Source organism: Pan troglodytes, chromosome X, assembly GCF_028858775.2.
Source record: "Pan troglodytes isolate AG18354 chromosome X, NHGRI_mPanTro3-v2.0_pri, whole genome shotgun sequence".
NCBI classification, from domain to species: domain Eukaryota; kingdom Metazoa; phylum Chordata; class Mammalia; order Primates; family Hominidae; genus Pan; species Pan troglodytes.
The window spans coordinates 13,385,892-13,408,190 of NC_072421.2; the positions used below are offsets into that span (position 1 = coordinate 13,385,892).

At 42.1% G+C, this 22,299-nt stretch overlaps 1 protein-coding gene and 1 pseudogene across 2 annotated transcripts in view; both read left to right on the top strand.

The window, feature by feature from the left end:
• Positions 1-15,699, top strand: part of PRPS2 (phosphoribosyl pyrophosphate synthetase 2) — a 33,358-nt gene extending 17,659 nt beyond the window's left edge. The window contains exons 3-7 of one of the 2 annotated variants that reach the window (XM_016942662.4): positions 654-752; positions 1,445-1,569; positions 10,985-11,158; positions 12,122-12,281; positions 14,181-15,699. In XM_016942662.4, the coding sequence (XP_016798151.1) occupies positions 654-752; positions 1,445-1,569; positions 10,985-11,158; positions 12,122-12,281; positions 14,181-14,273 (651 nt within the window). In that variant the 3' untranslated portion in view covers positions 14,274-15,699. 2 annotated transcript variants of the gene reach the window in all.
• A 1,601-nt stretch (positions 15,700-17,300) lies between these two features.
• LOC100611274 (proteasome subunit alpha type-6-like) lies at positions 17,301-18,440 on the top strand (annotated as a pseudogene).
• The last annotated feature ends 3,859 nt before the right edge of the window (positions 18,441-22,299 follow it).

Here is a 22,299-nt window from a genome sequence, read left to right on the forward strand (position 1 = left end):
TTAAATAGTAACTATTATCAATCCCCTTACAGTATTCATTCTTTGACCTTGTTTTTTTCCATTTGTAATAGTGTTAGCGTCCAACTGTCAGCTCATGTGCAAATGTCGGCTCATGAATTCCTCTTTAATAGCTGGACTTCTTTTAGCCTCTGGCTGTGTGAGGGTCTCTTGACCTCAGTGATCTCACATGTGCCACTCTGTCCTTCTAGAACACTATTCTCCTCGCCTTTGCTAAACTTGCCTTAAAAGTGATTTCCTCAGAGGGACCGCTAATAATGATCTTGTTTAAACTTTATGGCCTTCCTACTACTATCATCTCTCTCTCTCGGTACCTTTTATTTCTACACACTTACCATGATTTCAGTTACACAAATTGTGACATTACATGTACATATGTTTAACTGTTTGCTTCTTTCATATTTGTTCTCTATACCCAGCGTCAAGCACTTAGTTTTGCAGTAGTATATGTAAATAGTAAATATTTGCTGAATAAGATGGAATGAATATATCTTTTGCTGTTACAACATGTATAATTTTCTTTTTGATGCTTCGTTGATTGCATCTATGATTTATCCTTCTCATGTACGTCCTAGTGGGAGGAATCTAACAGTATCCATCTTTTCCTGTTATAAAATTAATGTTCTTACTTTTAGAGTCGTGCCCCAATTTCTGCAAAACTTGTGGCCAATATGCTGTCGGTGGCTGGGGCGGATCACATCATCACCATGGACCTGCATGCTTCTCAGATACAGGTATCCGTGTTTTCCTTCTGCAAATGGTTAAATCAAGTCTGTTAAATTAAATAATCTTAGAAGAGGTAACATTACTTGTGTTTGAGTTTATATATGGCTACTCTCTTGGATTTTTGTCTTTACTAAAATTGAAAATATAATGTGATATTAGTACTTCCAGTCTCTATCACCACCTTGCCCCCCCAGTCAATTTTGGAGGAGTGGGGATGGCTTTTTGGTAGTAAGCTCTATATAGTTCCATCTCAGCTTATGGAAAATAATTAGAACGGCAGAGTCATAATGTACACTTTTTAACTTCTTCATAACTTATTTTCTTTGTCTCTAAAACAGGCCAAATTATACTGTGCCACTTTGTGTTATATAATGAACGTGAAGTATTTGATTTATAATAATTACTTAAGAGACAACAAACCTTTTCACTCACAGTCCTGCATAGCCATTCTATTCCTCAGAATATAGGCCATCATAAGACAGTGGAATATGTCCCAAAAGACAGATTGGACTGAAATATGCCCCTATAACATATCTGTCTTTTGATTTAATTCTGTTTAAAATGAACAAAAGGGAGTCTGTTATAAAAGCTTCTTTTGAACAAAAAATGCAAATGTTATTTAATGAAAGCGATTATCGTTTAAAAAAACAAAACAAAACAAAACAAAACCCTGCAACATGACACTCACTTCTCCCTTTAGGGATTCTTTGATATTCCTGTGGATAATTTGTATGCGGAGCCCGCAGTCCTGCAGTGGATTCGGGAAAACATTGCCGAGTGGAAGAACTGTATCATTGTTTCACCTGACGCAGGGGGAGCCAAAAGGTATCATGCAGGCTACACCTTGCAGATTTCTCCATCTGCTGATTGGTTTTTCCTTTTCCGATGTATTAGATAAGGAAGCATGCTGTAAATTACTTAAAGCTTTATTTTGCTAATGAGCAAGTAAGTAGACCGCAGGCTTCACTTCCAGAGCAGAAACCCATCATCTTTGTTAATATTTCGTCATTCAGGAAAGAAGAAAATACAGAGACACACATACACAATAGGTATATATTGGTTTATTTGTTTTCAGCAAAGGGTAGATGTGTTTGAGGTTTTTTTAAGTTATCGTTTTCTGATTATAAAAGTAATGAGCCTAATTGGAAAATAAGTCTTTTAATTAACAGCACTTGGAAATGGTAGCCAAAATAGAACAAATTTTTTTAAAAGAAATCTCTGTACATAGAATACCAAGAAGGAAATATCTGAGACCAAGAAATAAAGCAGAGGCGGAAAGCCATGTCCAGGTGGCTTGGGGGATGGGCATCAGATCCAGGAAGAGCCTGGTGGCTTGGGTTTTAATACTCACCTGGAAACCCCCATAAAGAAGGGAGTTAAAGCCAGGCACGGTGATGTATGCCTGTAATCCTAGCACCTTGGGAAGCCGAGGCGGGAGAATCACTTGAGGCCAGGTGCTCCAGGCTGCAGAGAGCTATGATCACACCACTGCACTCCAGCCTGGGTAACAGAGTGAGACCCTGACTCTAAAAAAAAAAAAAAAGAAGAAGAAGAAGAAGAGAAGAGGGCTGAAGGCCAGATTTCTAGCCAAAAGCCAGGGGGAAAGCCCATCTTTACCTCGGCCTTTGGATTAGGGGAGGAAATAGTCACCTATAAGAAGTCAAACCACGAGCCTGTGCCACATTCAGATGTGGAGTGGAATGCACACGAAAATGTGCTCCAGGCTGCAGAGCCCCTGCAGAGGGAGAATTTCACAATCCTAGCTGCTCGGTGAGTGCTCCCTGCTCAACCTGACCCGATGCCTGATCCAAAGTTAGAAAACCAAGAGAACACAGTCCACGCAGACCCAGCATGTGCAGACAACAGGGCAGCAGGCAGCCAATACTTAGGGATAAGATAATAATTACTGGACTATCAAATAAGTAAGTTTAAAAGGAAACTGAGGTGAAGGAGAGTTAACAACAACCTGGTCGTAACAGTACGGCAGTGATGAGGCACCCAGTGGTGTGAGAACGTGGTACTAAGTAGCACCTCTGAAGGGCTTCGCAGAGATACTCAAGGCGTTAACAAGCAATCAGGGTACAGGGTGTTCAGAATCAAGGATGAGCACAATAAGAGAATGCTGCAAGCTGAGGCTTGGTGACCCAATGACCTTTCAGAGCTTTGCAGATGCTATCTGGGAAGAAAAAAGGCTGGGAAGGGAATTTTATTGTGTAGGTAGAGACCTCCATAAGGGAGAAGTAGGAGAGACTTCTACCCCCCAGTCCAGTGAGGAAGCAAGGAAGCTCTAAATGTGCACTAATAGAGGAGTGATGAGAGTGACAAGTGATCAGCCTTTGGAATGTCTGACATCAAAAGCCTGTCCCTCATTTGGCACCCTCATCTGCCTGCAGCCCAGCTGAGGACCTAGGATCTAACACAAAAGCTTAGAAGTAGCCCAGAAAGTTGTCTTAACACTCTTGCAAGGAAACACAGGCCCTGATTCTTAGAAGAGCCTTGTTCATTCTGCTCAAAGCTGCCTTCCAACGGCTGCTGGGGTTCCCAGCACAGAAGAGAAGGAACGGACCATGCAGCTGGAGATCGGCCTCTGTCAGCAGCAGGAAGTGGCTGTGGCCAGGGAGGAGACACAAATATATAAAAGACGGGAGCAGAAAGTTAACTTGCAAAGACCCTAGGTGGGCAGTCACGGGGTGGAGGGCAGCGCTGTGTCACGTAGCCTATTACTGTACGGTGTGTAATGTGTACTGTACGTACACATTTTGTACGGTGTGTACAAAAATGCCCTTGGCCAAGAATCAAGGTTGAATGACGCTGAGAGTCCTCTGCAAAAGATTGTGAGCAACATTTTGGAGTCATATCTACTAGAAATGCTTGCAGTTGACTTGGAAACTTCTGCAAGTCACATGGAATCTGCATTCAAATGAGGCAAATGCACTGGCCCAGTGGAAGGTTAGAGGCAAAGAATCCAGCCAAAGGGGTACAGGAGCGAGCGTCAGATGTAACTGGGTTATAATAACAGCTTTGTTACAGTGTAATTCAAATACGTACAGTTGGCCGGGTGTGGTGACTCACACTTGTAACCCCAGCACTTTGGGAGGCCAAGGCAGGTAGATCGCTTGAGGTCAGGAGTTCGAGACCAACCTGGCCAACAGGGTGAAACCCCGTCTCTGCTGAAAATACAAAAATTAGCTGGGCTTGGTGGTGCACGCCTGTAATTCCAGCTATTCAGGAAGCTGAGGCAGGAGAATCACTTGAACCTGGGAGGTGGAGGTTGCAGTGAGCCGAGATCACGCCACTGCACTCCAGCGTGGGTGATAGGGCGAGAGTCCGTCTCAAAAAAGAAAAAGAAAATACCAAAAAACTGCAAATACGTACAGTTTACCCATTTAAAGTGTACAGTTCAGCAGTGTTTTGCATATTCAGAGATTTGTGCAACCATCACTATCTAATTCCAGAGCATTTTTATCACCCCAAAAAGAAACCCTGTACCCATTAGCATTCACTCCCCATTTACTTCCCCCAACCTTATCCCTGGCAGCCAGGAATCTACTTTCTATCTTTATGGGGTTATCTTTTGGAGACTTTGTATATCAATTGGTAGTATAGCACGTGGCCTTTGTGTCTGGCAGATACCTTTGTAAACCAGAAAATGTTATTTTGGCAGCTACTCAGCCCAAAGAATAGTAGATTCCACAAATTTGTATGACCGTCTTTCTTTCCTCCCCCAACCTTGTTTTTATATACATAGTCTAAGAATATCATACATGCTCTTAGCAGAAATTCAGACAGTACAAAAGTGTCCCGTCCCTGTTCTTTAAATGCCACTGTTATTTCCAGTGTCAGAATTGTGTTATTTAAGCGTATATCTGCCTATTTATTTCACGCAAATGGCAACGCGATGTACACAGTTCTTCACTGTGCTTTTCTGAAAAACTCACTTGCTGTATCTTAACAATGATTCCATAGTTGTGTTGTGCAGCTGTGCAATATTCCCTTGTGTGCATGTACCACAGCTCCTATGACCAGTCAGGCCCCCTCTTCCCCATTTGTAGGTGCCGTTGTTTGCACTCTTAAATGCAGTTGTGAAGCAATATCGTTGCTTTGACATTTTGTACACGTGTGCTAGTAGGATACATTCCTAGAAGTGGAATTGCCGAGTCAAAAGGCATGAGCCATTTTAGGTTTGATGGGCAGTGCCAAAATATGGTCTTTTCCAAAAAATATACCAGTTGACATTCCATCATGTATGGATGCCAGTGACTTTCTACACAGCCTTGCTCACACAGTGGGTTATCAGGCAGTTTACTTCCAGATCAGGTAGGTGATCTATGGCATCCTCTTCCTGTGAGCTCAGGTTGCTGTGGGTGAGGGTAGTGCCCTCACCAGGGTATGTTGATTTTCCATGAGATGGGTCTCTATTCAAATCTTTTGCCTATTGTTCTCTTGGCTGGGACGTTTCTTGTGGATTGTCTACAGTTTTGCATAGACGAGATCACAGCTGTTTCTCATGTGTGTTGCAAATATTTCTCCAAGTTTTTTCATTTCTTCTCCTATTTCGTATTTTTATTCTCTGCAGGACTTTAAAAACCTTCTTACGTAGTCAGGTTTATTTTTTCTTCACATTATGGCTTCTGAGTTTATGTAGGAGTCATCCTTCTCTTAAAATTTGTCTTCTCCCATGATTCTGTATATTTTTTTCTTTTTTAATGTCCCAAGTTTACTTCCATCTGAAATTTATTTTGGAATAAAGAATGAAATAAGAATCCAGCTCCCCCCCCCGACTCTACTGTCTAGTTTTTCCAAAACTATTTATTAAATAATCCACCTCTATTGATTTGAAATGGCATCTTTCATCATATACAGAGTTCCCCATTTCAAATAGATAGCTATTTGCCAACTCCTACTTTTAAAAACATGCAGAATAAAGTAAACAGAGTAAATGGCTGGGGTTGAGATGCTGTTTTGTTTTGTTCAGACCTCCTTTCAAGCCGTCTGCACTCAATCACCCCTGCTCCCTCTGCCAGGAAAATCAAGCTTTTTAGGGAAGTACATTTCAGAATTTTGGTCACCTTCTTTCTCTTTTCCAAGTGTTTCTGCTACACATTATTGTCATCCTCATATTCTAGCCCCCAACTGACAGTCTCCTCAGAACAGCCTTGCGAGTAATACATGACATATGCAGTTGACATTATCTGTGACTTCTTTGCTTGATGCAAAAGGTCATAGTTAGCAAAATAAAATACTGTAAATTTCTGACCAATTGGAGCTTGTTGCTTTAGAAAAAGCTTTGAAGCTTGACTCGTTCCAGGTAAAACTGAATGTTGCCACAGGAGGTCACTCTTGGGTAGGCTTTGTAGCTTGGTTGGGTTGACCACGGAAAGAAAATTAAACCTAAGAAACCTACCTACCACTGCTGAGATAGCAAGTGTCAACCTAAAAGTGGTATGGGAAGAGGGTAAAACTAGATAACTCAGGTTTAACTTTTTTTCTGATTACGTAATCTTTGAAGATGCTCTATAGGAAATTTGGAAAGTAGAAAGAAGAAAATCTTAACACTTTATATCTCAACCAGTGATACCACTATGAATAATTTGGTGTACTATGTATCTGTCTCTCCTGGGGGAGCTGATATGGCACATGCACCCACAGAGAAAAGATTGTAAATATGTGCCCAGAAGAAATCCAAAACTGTATGTATATAATTTTCATTCTGCCTTTTTCTGCCTAAGATTTCAGTGTGGTACGTTGTGTCAACATCATTTGTTAGGAGTATGTATTAGGTCTCCATGATATACAAGGAAAAGAAGAGTTACCTATAGCTTTTTCAGGAAATCATAGTGTTCTAACAACCCAGGAAGCTGTTTGCAGGGATATTTTCTCTTATCTTCTTCTTCTGACATTACCATTGGATACCTTTTAGTGGCTAGGGCTCCCCACTCAAGTGAGATGTCTGTGTCCCCCACTGCCAAGAACCACAGAGCTCACCTTCTTTCCCAGTCCCACTTCCATGCCTACCCTGCTCTCTGCTTGTGAGCAGGCTCGTGAGAACAGGCGCCACCTGGCAGAGAGATGAAAACAGGTTCTGTTTCAACTTCTCCGGTATAGAACTTCCACCACAAAGGGCAGTGCTTCCCAGTGCTGGGCTGTGGATTGGTGTCCTGTCATGCCCAAATCTGCCTAGTCGTTACCAAATAAGCAGACGGTAATGTATGTGGACATTTTGTGCAAGGTGTTCATGTGTCTTGGGAAAATCTGTCTCATGTTCCCAGAAAGTAGCTTTCCTTACCTGGAGTTTAAGTGGCTTTTATGACATTGGCATGTAGATAGTAGAACTGTACGTGTTTTTTTGTTTGTTTTTGGAGATGGAGTCTCGCTCAGTCGCCCAGGCTGGAGTGCAATGGCGTGATCTTGGCTCACTGCAACCTCCACCTCCCGGGATCAAGCGATTATCCCGCCTCAGCCTCCCAAGTAGCTGGGGTTACAGGCAGCCACCATCATGCCCGGCTACTTTTTGTATTTTTGTAGAGATGGAGTTTCACCATGTTGGCCAGGCTCATCTTGAACTCCTAACCTCAGGTGATCCACCCACCTCGGCCTCCCAAAGTGCTGGGATTACAGCTGTGAGCCACCGTGCCCGGCTGAACTGTAGGTGTTTTAAGGTGATGATGGAGCAAAATTTTTGTTGGCCTTTAAATTAATTTTTTTAATTAAATCTTTAAGTAAGGAAACTGTTGACAGCTAGACAAGTTTACAAAGAAAGGGTATCTGCTAGGGCTACTGTGGTTTTGGTTGCATCCTGAAGAATGAGTGTTTTAAGGGTAGGATGAGTGTTCTAAGGGTAGGATGAGTATTTTAAGGGTAGGATGAGTGTTTTAAGGGTAGGAGAAGCATGGACCTCAATATAGTAATGATTCCCTTTGCTTCGAGGACGTTGATGTCTTAGTCTCTTATCTCACAGTCTCTGTGTTTAACTGGAAAGTTTGGTCCCTTTTCTTTTATGATAATTGACATATTTGGATTTATGACCACCACCTTACTATGTGTTTTTTTTGTTTTTGAGACAGAGTCTTGCTCTGTTGCCCAGGCTGGAGTGTAGTGGCGCGATCACAGCTCACTGCAGCCCCCGATCTCCCAGGCTCAAGTAATCCTGCCACCTTAGCCTCCCAAGTAGCTGGAACTAAAGGCGCATGCCACCATGCCTGGCTACTTTTTGTATTTTTTGTAGAGACGGGGTTTTACTATGTTGCCCAGGCTGGTCTCCAACTCCTGGGCTCAAGCGATCTGCCTGCCTCGGCCTCCCAAAATGCTGGGATTATAGGTGTGAGCCACCATGCTTAGCTACTATATGCTTTAGTTTTTCCTTCTCCACAAAGTAGACATTATTATTATTTTGGTTTTGTACAATCAACATTTGTTTAGATTTGTCCACATATTGATCAATATCTTTGCTTACCTTTCTCTGCGCCTGCCCCCCACCACATCCCAATGTATCTGTGGTGATTTTCCTTTTGCTTAAGTTGCATTCTTTAAGTGGTTATATGTTAGAAATAAATTCTCAGGTTGTATAGTTTGGCTGAAACTATCTTTATTTTGCTCTCCTTCTGGAAAGGCAGTTTTGCTGAGTATAGAGTCCTAGCCTGATAGTTATTTTCTCATATCACATTGAAGATATGACTCCATAACTAACTTCTGGCTTCCATTGAGGAAGTTGAGGACTTGGCCATCCTTACTAGGTGACTTGTCTTTATTCTTTGTCTCTTTTAAGCTTTCTTGGTCTTCTATAGTTTTGTTAAGATTGTTTGGGAATTCATGTGTTGGGTTTATTGATCCGAGGATCCTCAGATCCAATAAACCCAACAAATCATCAGGAAACAGTTGTCAGAAGACATCATTGGTCCTGTGTTTCCTACGGAAATAAAAAACAATAAATATTGCACTGAATGTTTGTGGTTTGGTGTCCCTGAATAATAAAGAAGGAACATATTTGCAAAAAGTTGCATAGGGTTTTTTTATGCAGAATTTGGTCAGAAGACAATGGTGCTGCCATGTTTTTCTTTGAGTGCAAATGTACATTGCTAAGATTTTTTTAAGATGGCATGTGCTTTGAAAAGAGGATATTGCATTTTTAAGAGTTTAAAAATCTTATGAGTGAGAAATATTAAAAGATCTTATTTTCACCTCTTTACAAGAAATAAAAGATATTCCTCATAAAAAAAAAAAAAGGAAATATTAGCCGAATAGGTTATACAGAGTTACCATATGACCCAGCAATTCCACTCTGAGGTATATTCCCCAAAGACTTGAAGACAGGGACTCAAACAGATACTTATACACCAGTGTTCATAGCGGCAGTATTCAGTATAGCCAAAAGGTGGAACCAACCTGAGTGGCCATGAACAGATGAATGGATGAACGCAATGCGCTGTATCCACCCAATGGAATGTTATTCAGACTTAAAGAGAGATGAAGTACTCATCTATGCAGCCGTGTGGATGAACTATGAACAGTTTATGCTAATTGAAAGAGGCCAGACACAAAAATGCACGTATTTTATGATTCCATTTATACAAAAAGTTCAGAATAGGTAAATCCATAGAGACAGAAAATAGATTCATGCTTGGCAGGGCCTGGGGGGGGGGAGAATAGGGAGTGCCTGCTTAAGGGGTGTGGGGTTTCCTTTTGATATCATGAAATGTTCTGGAACTAGATAGAGATAATAGTTGTGCAATATTGTGAATGTACTTGATGCCATTGAATTAATACACTTTAAAATGGCTCCAAGGATAAATTCTGTGTTATGTATATTTTACCACAATTGAAAAGAAACACTGGCTGGGCACAGTGGCTCATGTCTGTAATCCCAGCACTTTGGGAAGCTGAGGTGGGCGGATCACCTGAGGTCAGGAGTTCGAGACCAGCCTGGCCAACATGGAGAAACCCTGTCTCTACTAAAAATACAAAATTAGCCGGGAGTGGTGGTGCATGCCTATCACCCCAGCTACTCAGGAGGCTGAGGCAGGAGAATCACTTGAACCCAGGAGGCAGAGGTTGCAGTGAGCCGAGATTGTGCCATTGCACTCCAGCCTGGTCAACAAGAGTGAAACTGTCTCAAAAAAAGAAAAGAAAAGAAAAGAAACACTGGTTGTGTTGTGAAAATCCTCAGAAATAGGGAGGGGAGCCTGGAGCACCTAACTGCCCTTCCCACTGCCTTCTCAGCCCCAGAGAGTGTCCCCTCTGCCCTTCATCAGAGCACGCGAGGAGCTCCATTCCTGGTCGTCATCTGAGGATGACACAGTGAGTAGGACTAGGACTTTAAAACTAGTGTGTGGAGGTTATATCCTCCATGTACTGCGTCTTAAGTTGGGCTATGTGTGTATTGGTCCCCAAAGCATTTTTTCAGCTAAATTGCATAATGACTGTTATTTTAAAAACTGGAAAAGGAAAATCTTAATGTTACATTATACCTGTGGCATTGTCTTGAAATAAGTTTCACCATTTAAATCCACTCTTCACAGGAAAATCTGAAATGCCTCAGGCTCACCAACAAGCGAGGCCTGCCCACTTTCTCTTCCTGTTGGCAGCTCAGCTCCTCCTGAGCTAGTGATTTTTTTTTAAAGAGATGGGATCTTGCTATGTTGTCCAGGCTGTATTCGAACTCAGACGCAAGCCATCCTTCTACCTGAGACTCCTGAGTAGCTGGGACTACAGGCACGATGCCATGCCTGGCACCATTGATGTCTGAGCATTTGCCTTAGATGAGCAGAGGAGCTGGACTCACAGTTTAAAGTCTCCTTACACCTTGAATGCAATGAAGCCCATCCTGACTAGCCTACATATTAGATGGCTGTATTAACCAGGACTTTTGTCCCCACTATCTGTGCCACAAACTGGGCAAATAGTAGTTCGTAAATAACTTACTTTAAGTTGTACCTGTCATGGTTTTAAAATGCTACCCACAAATACTAACAAACTGAATATCAAATTCTTATCCAGTAGTTTTATCCAGTGGCCGGGGTGCCCTGACGGTCATTCCTAGCTGCCCCAATTGCAAGGTCCGCCATTAGCACATTTCTCCCTGTGGATTGCTAAGTGCCTGCCCCAGACCATGCCTGGGCTGATCAAGAGAGGCCTGATTCTTGCATCATCTCGGGTGTGGTTGCCTGCTACATTCCTAAAATACAACTTTAAAGAAGAGATCTCTAGTTGACTGTATGAACATGTTCATTTGTGCCTTTGCCAGGGTTACATCAATTGCAGACAGGTTGAATGTGGAATTTGCTTTGATCCACAAAGAGAGGAAGAAGGCGAATGAAGTGGACCGGATGGTCCTGGTGGGCGACGTGAAGGACCGTGTGGCCATCCTCGTGGATGACATGGCTGACACTTGCGGCACCATCTGCCATGCTGCGGACAAGTACGCAGGGCGGTGGGGAAAGCGTTAGGACTTCTCACTAGGAAAGGGAAACACATCAGCTTTTAGAAATTGGGCTCTTTTTTCCTGATTATTGCCGGTCTTGGCAGTGGAGTTTTAGACCAAAGGAGATTCTAGGCCCTTTTATCTTTATACTTCTTTCTCTGGTAGAAAAGAAAGCACGGGCCTTTTCGTTTTCCAGGGTGAGCTTGTAGTGTACCTGAAAAAAGGTCAAAGAAGGTGCTTCCCTTTGCACTGAGCACGACAGGAAAGATGGTTTTTCGGGCTTCTTCAGGCCCTAGCTTCCTTCCATTTGGCTTTCGTGCCAGCCTTCTCAGCCACATGGGTGTCTGGAGGATTTGTAGAGCTGCTGCCCAGTATGGAAGCCCCCACCCAGCCACACGTGGCCATGGAGCTCTTGGAATTTGGCCAGTCTGACTTGAGATGTGCTGAGAGTATAAAAAGGCCACTAGGTTTTGGAGACTTAATATGAAACAATGAATATATATCTCATTTACATATATGTTTTTATGTTGATTACACATCAAAACAATGATGTTTGGCTATATTGGTTTAAACAGGTGGTTCTCAACCAGGAGTGATTTTGCTCCCTGGGAGACATGTGGCAATGTCTAGAGACATTTTTTGTTGTCACGGCTGAGGGGTGGGTTGTCGTTAGTGGGTAGAGGCCAGGGATGCTGTTGAATTTTCCCATAATGCGTAGGACAGCCCCCGTGACAAAGAATTATCCTGGCTCAAGTGCCAAGGTTGATAGTCCCCGATTTAATGGAATACAAAGTGTTTTGCTCATGCTTGAGTGATCCTATCTTAGGTTAATAAATGTGAGTGAAATTTGTTGCATTTTTCTTTTACGGAGCACACTTTTTGCTTTTACCATTCATACCAGGGGAGAGTATTCCAAGAATATTTGCATACCCTTAATTTTTATCTTCTGCTGTTCTACAGGCTGCTGTCAGCTGGAGCTACCAAAGTGTATGCTATCCTTACCCATGGGATCTTCTCTGGACCAGCTATTTCCAGAATAAATAATGCCGCCTTTGAGGCTGTTGTCGTCACAAACACAATTCCGCAAGAGGACAAAATGAAACACTGCACCAAGATTCAGGTACTGTCTATACACCAAAGGCAGCCAAGCAGCCAGGCACCTACTTTAGATCCTTAAAAATAGCATCATGTCTTTTGTGTGTGTGGCTCCTTGCTAAGGCACATGCTTGGCAGAGGCGGCAGCTTCTCATGACGGCAGGATATAAATCATATTAGATCCCTGAAAAAGGCCAGGACCAGCAGAGGTCAACGTTCGCTATTTAGAAATAGAGAGTGAAGAAAATCACAATAGAAAAACAGTCAGAAACGGGTTGTGCTAAAGCTAAACTTAGAATTATCATATGATCCAATAATTCCACCCCTAGGTATATGCCCCCCAAATTTGGAAACATATTCAAACAGAAACTTGTACAGACATGTTCATAGCAGCACTATTCACAATAACCAAAAGGTAGAACCACCCAATGGCCATCAACGGACAAACAGATGGCCAAAGTGTGGTCTATCGCTACGATGGAATATTATTCAGCCTTTAAAGGGAAAGAAATCCTGACACATGCTACAGCATGGATGAACCTTGAAAACATCGTGCTAAGTGAAAAAAGCCAGATGCAAAAGGAGGAATATTGTGTTTCCGCTTCTAGGAGGTACCTGAGATTGGAAAATTCATAGAGACAAAGTAGAATGGTGGCTATCAGGGTCTGAGGGTCGAGGGGCAGTGGGGCGTTATCTATCATTTAATGACTATATAGTTTTTGTTTGGGATGATGAAAACAGTTTGGAAATAAATAATGGTGATAGTTTCACACATTAGGAATGTAATTAATGCCAATAAATTATATACTTAAAAATGGTTAAAATGGCAAATTTGATGTTATATATGTAAATTTTCAACTGATAAGAACAGACACTATACTTGATCTTAGCAAGATAGAGAAATAGATAGATACATAGATAGATACATACACACTCACACAGTGAAAAAATGGGGGTGGGAGCAGCAGGCTGAGCTGAGGATCTTCAGAGCTTTGCTCCTTCCCATCCCTGCTGATTGGATGCCGACGGGCCAGCAGAGAGCTGGTAATCATATAGATAGCAATTGGCCTGAAATAAGTCAAAAGGGTTTGAGGCCCATTTTGCCTCTATGTCGCTGTGAACCTTGGCAAGTCATTTCATTGCTCCAAAGCCTCAGCTCCCATCAGCGTAGCATGAAGGTGCATCACAGTGATCTGCTTCATGATTTCTGATTCCTCAGAGAGAAAAGCAATTTGCTTGACACAAAGCAGTAAGTCTGGAAATGGTCAGAATAGCGATGTCATATATTTTCATGCCTGATTAGCAGTAGTTTAGGATGGGAGTCGGCACACTATGGCTCGCAAGTGAAATCCAGCCTGTCATCTGTTTCTGCAAATTTTTATCAGAGCACAGCCACGTCCATTCATATATGTATTGCCCGTGGCTGCTTTCACGCTACAATGGGTAAGTTGAGTATTTGTGACAGAGACCCTCTGGCTTCCAAAGTCAAATATGTTAACTATTTGGTCCTCTATAGTTTGCTGACCCCTGAGTTAGATGATCACAGTTGTGCTCTTAAATGACGCAGTCACCGCCTTTTCAGAAACAGAAAGAAAAACCTTCCGTATAATGATTAAAGTTAATTTAAAACAACAAATGCCCCTGGAAAAGGATGTCTCTGGTTAACAGTATCCCTGAAAAGCCTTCTGTCTCTGCATTGAAAATCTCCCTTCCAGGATCCCATATGGGTCTGGTTCAACGGGTTGTAATTTGAAGACATACCCCAAAGCTGTCTGTCCTCTCAAAAGTGTGGGAAATTTTGATAGCAACACATCATGTATGCTGCAGAAATTGTTTCTCAGCTTTCCAGCTTTTCAATTTTTAAAGAACTCTAACTAAGATGTCCTGCTTCCCTTCTCTCTTTGTTTTTCTCATTGGCATTTAGGTCATTGACATTTCCATGATCTTGGCCGAAGCAATCCGAAGGACACACAATGGGGAATCCGTGTCCTACCTGTTCAGCCATGTCCCGCTATAAATCCAGAATGGGAAGTGTCCAGCAAGCCTACTCTGACTTCTGACTTGTTTTTGTTTTCTGGATTTTTAGCTGTAGGTATTCAGCAATGATAGGTTAATCACTGGCAAAAGCATCAGATCTTTGTATATGCTAAGATTTATTGTTTCCCCTTCTAACGCTCAAGATCATTTCTTTCCAGTTTTTGGGGAAATGGTGGTGGTTATTTGGTCTTTAAGTGAACTGTCTTAAATGAGAAACGTTTTTGTCATTTTGACTTTTAACAGGTACAGGTGATCTCTTCCTTTGTTCTTTCAGTAATTTGAGGCGACAACTTTCAAGTATGTAATTTCATTGTGGAAGTCATAGTTTATATATTTCGAGGTTGCCAAAGGTGACTTCAGATTAAAGCCTTCTGTGTAAATATATACTGATAATGCCTATGGACATTTGGGTAAAACCCTGTATAGAATTAATTATCCTTTTACTTTGGAGTGAACCTTGGAAAATTTATAATTATAATACCATGGATTTTGAATTTTTCTTTTTTTTTTTCTTTTTTTTGAATAACTCAGTTTCAGATAAACCATCTTGGTTATTGTGCTTAATTTGGACCAAATTTTATTTAGCTTAATATGGACACTGACACATTTTGGGGAGTATATATTAGACATATCAGAGCAGTGTATTTCTGGATCATTTTTAAAATTACCTCTTCTAAAACATAACTGTCACTTACCTGAAATGCTGCATCCTAAAATTCCAAAATTATATTGAGCAATCGCCAAGGCCTAAAGCCAACTGACTTAAAGGTAATCATTTCAGCTAAGATTAAATTTAAAGCCTAAGAATGTATAGAGCTAGTTTTAAAATAATGATCTCAGATTTTTAAAAAGGATATAGGAACCTGCATTGTCATTCTCTGAATTAAGAACTGATGGTTTCTATCATTATTTAGCCCCACCTTTGTATTTTAAAATCCTTCAGAATACATTTATGAACCAATGCGACTGGACTTAGCCACACACAATGGAAATTCAGACCTTGACTATTTGGTGTTTCCAGTTCACAAAGGTGATGAAGACTGTCTTGGGAGCAGCTTAATCCCAACATTTGTACATTTCTTGCTGCTCCTGGCATGGAAACTTAAGTGAGACCACCAAATACGTTGGTCCTGTCCAATTCTACTGAATGGGGGTGGACCTGGCATTTATCTGGCCAAAAACAGGAGCCAGAGAAATATGAATATACCAAAGTTGTTTAGCCTCCAACTTAAATTACATTAGTCAACTTATAGATATTCATATGATCACTTTTCTTTTTAGATACTACATCAACTAGATTCAGGAGTATATCATTTGCAGTGCTTGTATTGGTTTAAAATATAAGATTTTAAGATCCTCTAACACTGTATTAAAACATTTCAATAAAATCATTCTGACTGCTTTCATAGTTTGTATGTATCATTGTGGAGTAATATGTTTTGATGGAGTGATGTGTTGCAGTACCTGAAAATGTTTGCTACTTTACGATTATAGGCCAGCATACAAAATTACAGAAAAGCCAGAAGTTAATTGATGTCAGCTGTTTTCCATTTTGAAGGTGTTTCTTCCCGAAGAACTTACCAGCAATCTCCTTTCCTCAAAGCATAACAGCTGTGCCACATAAGGTGTCCACGTTGTTAATTCCACATGTTTCCTATAAAATTAAAGATGGTACAGTGTGTTCACGCATCAGAGTAGTGATGTTCAATATCCATCTATTGGAGCAAACCAAACTTAAATGTAGGCTGCATAAAACTTGTTCATATTCATTGATTTCAGAAGCACCGAGAAGGATTCCTGTCCCCATAGAACAGCCTGTTCAGTGATACTTCAAACTACTCTCGTGAGCGCAAAGTCAAGTCATAATTACGTTCCCCTGGTGAAGCTCAGCTGTAAAGTATGTGTAACACTAAGAATGGCAACATGTTGTCTTGAAGTCACAGTGAAATATGAAGAATTACATCCAGGTCCATCTAAGAAAAAAGGTGATCACAGTGTGAGAGAACATGATAGAATGTACTAGAAAGGAGGGAAGTGAAGGAGAAGTGAAAGCCAAAGACACTTCATCAGCTTTACAATTGCACTTAATAATGCTGCCACACCTCTTCAGAGACGTTTCATTTCCTATGGCATGTCCTATCTAATCCCCTAGCTGAACTACAGGGGACAGGGAAGTAGTGAAGGGAAAGATGGAGTACTAAGGCGTGCAGAGGTTGGAATCACGCTGGGGATACCAGGAAGGGCTCGGTGATCACCATTAGACGGTTCACGTCGGAATTTTCCAGAACCCTATGGTGTGTTCCAATGTGGACTGACACAGGACAGCAGAGGGTGTTTGGTACATGATGTGTTTGAGCAAGGATGTCCCAGGGAAGATGGGAGTTAGGGGCTGAAACATACTCAGCTATCCTGTATCTAAATTGCGTGAAATCAACAGGGCTCCTCCTTCTCATTACCAATATTTATCTTCCTGATTTATCTCCCTATGCCCCAGGAACACATCCCTCCACCTTTTTTCTGCCCCTGCTTTCCAAGATCACATCCTGGGTGGTTTCCTTTATTTCAGTCTTTGAGCTCTGTTTCCTATTCTGAAAGCATAATGCCCAGGAACACAGACTTCACCACTTACCGGAGTTTAAAAACCAACAGCAACAACGACCTTGGGCTGGTTGCTTAACCCCTATGCCTCAGTTTCCTTACATGTGAGATGGGGATAATAAATGAGACGTTATGTGTGAAGTGTTTAGAATTGCTTGGTTTGTACATTAACTTCAGTTTTTAGAGTGAGCCTCCTGAAACTCCCCTAGAAAGAATGTCAGGTATGAAGAGGCAAGATTTTCATGCATTTTCTAGGTGTTAATCCTAGAGGGGAACACACTGCCCTCCTGCCATTTTAGAAGGGCTACATTGCCTTGGCATGTGACTGCCTCAGTGAAGGGTAGCATTGAGGTGACAAATAGTTGCATGTTAAAAAAAAAAAAAAAAAAAACTTGATTATGCTGAAAGTAGTGGTTCTACCAGCATGTCCCGTGGTTCCAGCGCTGGTTTTGCCCACCACATTAACATTTTTTTCGCCCGAGGGCCAGCACTACCAAGTAGAATATGCATATGCTTTTAAGGCTATTAACCTGGGTGGCCTTACATCAGTATTTGTCAGAGGAAAAGACTGCTGTAATTATCATACAGAAGAAATGCTTGACAAATTATCGGATTCCAGCACAGTGACTCACTTACTCAAAATAACTGAAAACATTGGCTGTCACTGTGATGACCGGAATGACAGAGGTACAGAGGGCACGCTATGGGGCAGCTAACTGGAAATACAAGTACGGCTATGAGATTCCTGTGGACATTCTGTGTAGAATTGCTGATACTACTCAGAATGCTACAATGAGGTCTCTTGGTTGTTGTATGATTTTCATTGGTATAGATGAAGAACAAGGCCCTCAGGTGTGAAAGTATGATCCTGCAGGTTACTGCTGTGATTTAAAGCCACTGCAGCAGGAGTTAAACAAACTGAGTTAACCAGCTTCCTTGAAAAAAAAAGTGGGCCGGGTGCGGTGGCTCACGCCTGTAATCCCAGCACTTTGGGAGGCCGAGGCGGGTGGATCACGAGGTCAGGAGATCGAGACCATCCTGGCTAACACGGTGAAACCCAGTCTCTACTAAAAGTACAAAAAATTAGCCGGGCGAGGTGGCGGGCGCCTGTAGTCCCAACTACTCTGGAGGCTGAGGCAGGAGAATGGCGTGAACCCGGGGGGCGGAGCCTGCAGTGAGCCGAGATCCCGCCACTGCACTCCAGCCTGGGCGACAGAGCGAGACTCTGTCTCAGAAAAAAAAAAAAAAAAAAAGTGAAAAAGAAATTTGATTGGACATTTGAACAGACAGTGGAAACTGCAATTACATGCCTGTCTACTGTTCTATCAATTGATTTCAAACCTTCAGAAATAGAAGTTGGAGTAGTGACAGTTGAAAATCCTAAAGTCGGGATTCTTACAGAAGCAGAGATTGATGCACTCACATTGTTGTTAGTTTACCAAATCCATGATGCCACTTACCTGTGTGTTTGGTAACAAAAAAACCAACATTATGGAGGTCCCTGGATTGAAAAAGGAGCCTCTCCCACTCCTCCTACTACTGAATTGATTAGGACTCTATAAATAAAAACAATGCTTTTGGTATCTCAGCATTTTAGGAGGCCAAGGCAGGTGCATCACCTGAGATCAGGAGTTCGAGACCAGCCTGGCCAACATAGTGAAACCCCATCTCTGCTAAAAAATACAAAAATTAGTCAGGCATGGTGGCGCATGCCTGTAATCCCAGCCACTTGGAGGCTGAGGCATGAGAATCACTTGAACCTGGGAGGCGGAGGTTGCAGTGAGCCATGATCACACCACTGCACTCCAGCCTGGGCAACAGAGCAAGACTGTCTCAAACAACAACAACAACAACAACAACAACTTTCAGCTGAGTGCCGTGGTGCATTCTTGTAATCCCAGCTACACAGAAGGCTGAGGCAGTAGGATTGCTTGAGCCCAGGAATTTGAGACTGGCCTGGGCAACATAGAGAAACCCCGTCTCTTAAAAACAACAACAATACTTCCAGTGGGCTGTAGAAACAACAGGTAGGAATGAATGTCATGTGATTATAGAGATGGTAATCAATTGAGGTCATTTACAACAACCTGATTTCATTGTAGCCCTCATTCACCATCCATCCCATCATAAATACAACCAAAAGTGGTGCCCAATATAAATGGGAAGAACAGTCTTCACTATCCTAACAGCTGAGTTCTGTGGCCAAAAGAAAACCTGGCTGAATGAATTTTACATTTTAAGAGAGTGATAAAAAAAGAGAATAGGAAAGTGAAAAACATAATGCAGTGGAAAATGCCCTAAATTGGAAGTGTGGCGATCTAGATTCTGGTTCCTGATATGCTGCTAGCAAGCTGCGTGACCTTGGGAAAAATGTGTACACCACTCTGGGTATGAGCATCTTTCTGCAAAAATTAGAGGAAAGATGATTGCAGAAGTCCCCAGCAGTTTTAATAGGCAATGCCATTTATGCTAGATGTAGTTGGAATAGTTCTAACTGAAGGCACAGATGGTTGCTCTCAATAGGGTGACCAACTTGTCTTGGTTTGCGTGGGACTTTTCTCGATTTAGCCCTGAAAGACCTATATCTTAGGAAACCCCTCAGTCCTGGGCAAACCAGGACGTTTGGTCTCCCGTTCCCTCTTCTAAGGTGGATAGTTCTGCATCCCCGGCACTACCTTGATAAGGAATCCCACGAGCATGGCTTTGATCTTGTGCTGGTTGCAAAAACAAAAAAGCAGGCTATATGATGAGCCCAACAATGTGCAGGGCACCTGTGGTATCACAGGTCTTTTAAAATCTGTTCAATTAACTATAGAAGCTCAAGAGCTGTAGTCACAAAATCAGAGAGAAAAAGCAGGGGCACCTTTAGAAAACACCTTCAAGCCTGGCTTGATTGCCAGTCCTTTGGCACAGCTACCTTTAACACCATAAGTGGTCTTCAGAGACCCCAGGGAACAGTCCAGGCAGAAGGCAGAGTGCTCTGAAGGTTACCTGATGTACGTTGTCCTTCCGCACATTGAGAGATTCTTAACATTTGTGAGGGCATGGCCATCTGTGTCTGAGAACGTATGATGCTCTGATTTTCCCTACACAAGGAGTGCTAAATCTAGTATTTTCTTGTATGGAAGCTAAGACTGACCATGAATTATGGACATATTTTAAGAACTAAAACTGAACACGTCACTCTTTAAAATCATCCTAATGATTATTTCTGGGCATATTTTGATGTACATTTACCATAGGATAAGCTCAGTATGTGCCATTGACATTTACTCACCCAAGGAACCAAGGAGCGACCCTAAATTTCTTTTCTTTTTCTTCCTTTCCTTCCTTCCTTCCTTCCTTCCTTCCTTCCTTCCTTCCTTCCTTCCTTCCTTCCTTCCTTCCTCTCTCTCTCTCTTTGTCTCTCTCTTTCCTGTTTTTTTTGAGACAGAGGGTCTCACTATATTGCTCAGGCTGGTCTCGAACTCATAGTATCAAGCAATCCTCCTGCCTCAGCCTCCAAGTAGCTGGAACTACAGGTGTGCACCACCATGCCTGGTGCAACCCTAAATTCCTTTAAGTCTCAGAAAACCCTGTATTTAGGACCAAGGCTGTGGAACAGTCTTCTCAAGAATCAAAAGAAAGATAGGCAGAGATCCCTCTCCACAGCAATGGTGATCTGACCTCGCATTAATTTCTGCACCTGGATGCATTCATAGCATTCAAAGAGCAATTCTTTCTTGAACACCGACCAAGACTCATTCCTTGTCCTAACAACAGTCAGGCTCCTCTGAATCCTCTCCTTGACCAGACCTGTCTTGGGCTTCCCTCTCTGTCATTGTGGAATTTAGTTTGAGCAAGAATCCTGTGAAGTCAGTTTATCAAAAAAACTGCCCTTGGTATCTGACCACCCTCGATATCTTATCACCCAGGCTTGCCTTTAGCAAGAATTCTATTTGAGTTGATCTAGCAAGAATCCCTCCTACCCCTGATGTTTCCTTAGTGGTTTTCCATCCACTGCCCCCAACCCTGCTCATTGCTTACAAATCCCCACTTGTCCTTGTTGGAGTCAGAGCTGAGATTAATCTCTCTCCCCCACTGTAAGACCCCATTGCAGTCTGTGGTCCCTAAACCTATCACAAAGACCCCCTTGAATGAAGTCTTCCTTAGTGTCTTCAATGAATGTGATGAATAACTTTTTTTTTAACAATACAAAATTCACAGAAAAAGTCCTATGAATTAAAAAGCACTCTGGGGAAAACCAGTTGGCGCGAGAGTTATTTTGGAAGAATCAATAATCCTCCACTGATGTGCATTGGTGCAGCCATAAACACACTTTCAACCCTTCCATTTTGGAGAGGTTTTATTACATGTACATAAATTAGGAACTTTAATACATCGGAGAAATACCACTTGCTTCTCTGTATTTTGACTCATGTGAACATCTTGGCTTAGACATATGTCAAACGGAAAATTCATATTTTTAGTCCTTCCACAGGCAAATTGTTTCATTCATTCATTCATTCATACACTCAGCAATCCCTTATGAAGCACCTATTAGTATACCATAGTGTTAGGATGCGGCTGTCATATAAGTATGAGATAAATAAAATACACGAATAAGGCTTATGTAAATCTAGCCTTCAGAGTTGACACAGGTCGTTTTTTGTTTGTTTGCTTGGTTGGTTTTTTTTTGAGATGGAGTTTCACTCTTGTTGCCCAGGCTGGAGTGCAGTGGCATGATCTCAGCTCACCGCAACCTCTGCCTCCCGGGTTCAAGCAAGTCTGCTGCCTCAGCCTCCTGAGTAGCTGGGATTACAGGCATGTGCCACCATGCCCGGCTAATTTTGTATTTTTAGTAGAGACGGGGTTTCTCCATGTTGGTCAGGCTGGTCTGGAACTCCCAACCTCAGGTGATCCGCCTGCCTCAGCCTCCCAAAGTGCTGGGATTACAGGCATGAGCCACCGCGCCCAGTGACACAGGTAGTTTTATGCACAATCATTTGATGTCAGCAACACAGAAGTATGATGGCACCATGCTGTAGGCAGGATCATTTATTTGGGGTGTGTGAAACAGTGGGGTGACCAGGAAAAGGCTAGGAATGTGGCCTGCTGGGTTCAATTCTCAGCAGTGATTCCAACACTTTATCCCCCTCCCCAGATTTTCTGGTATATCAGGCTTTGTTCTTTTAGTATTTGTGTTGGTGTGTTCCTATTCTTTTGGTATTTAAAAAAATTGGAAATCGGAATCATTTATATTGTGAGCCTACAAAGACAGCTATATTCAGCATTAAAATGCAAAAAGAACAAAGGTGCACTTGTTTAAAAAGTATGTGACCCCATCTCTTCCAGATCCTCCTACGAGATACTCCATTGTTTGCAAAGCCAATTCTGGTATACTTCTGCTGTTGAGCTTTTTTTTTTCT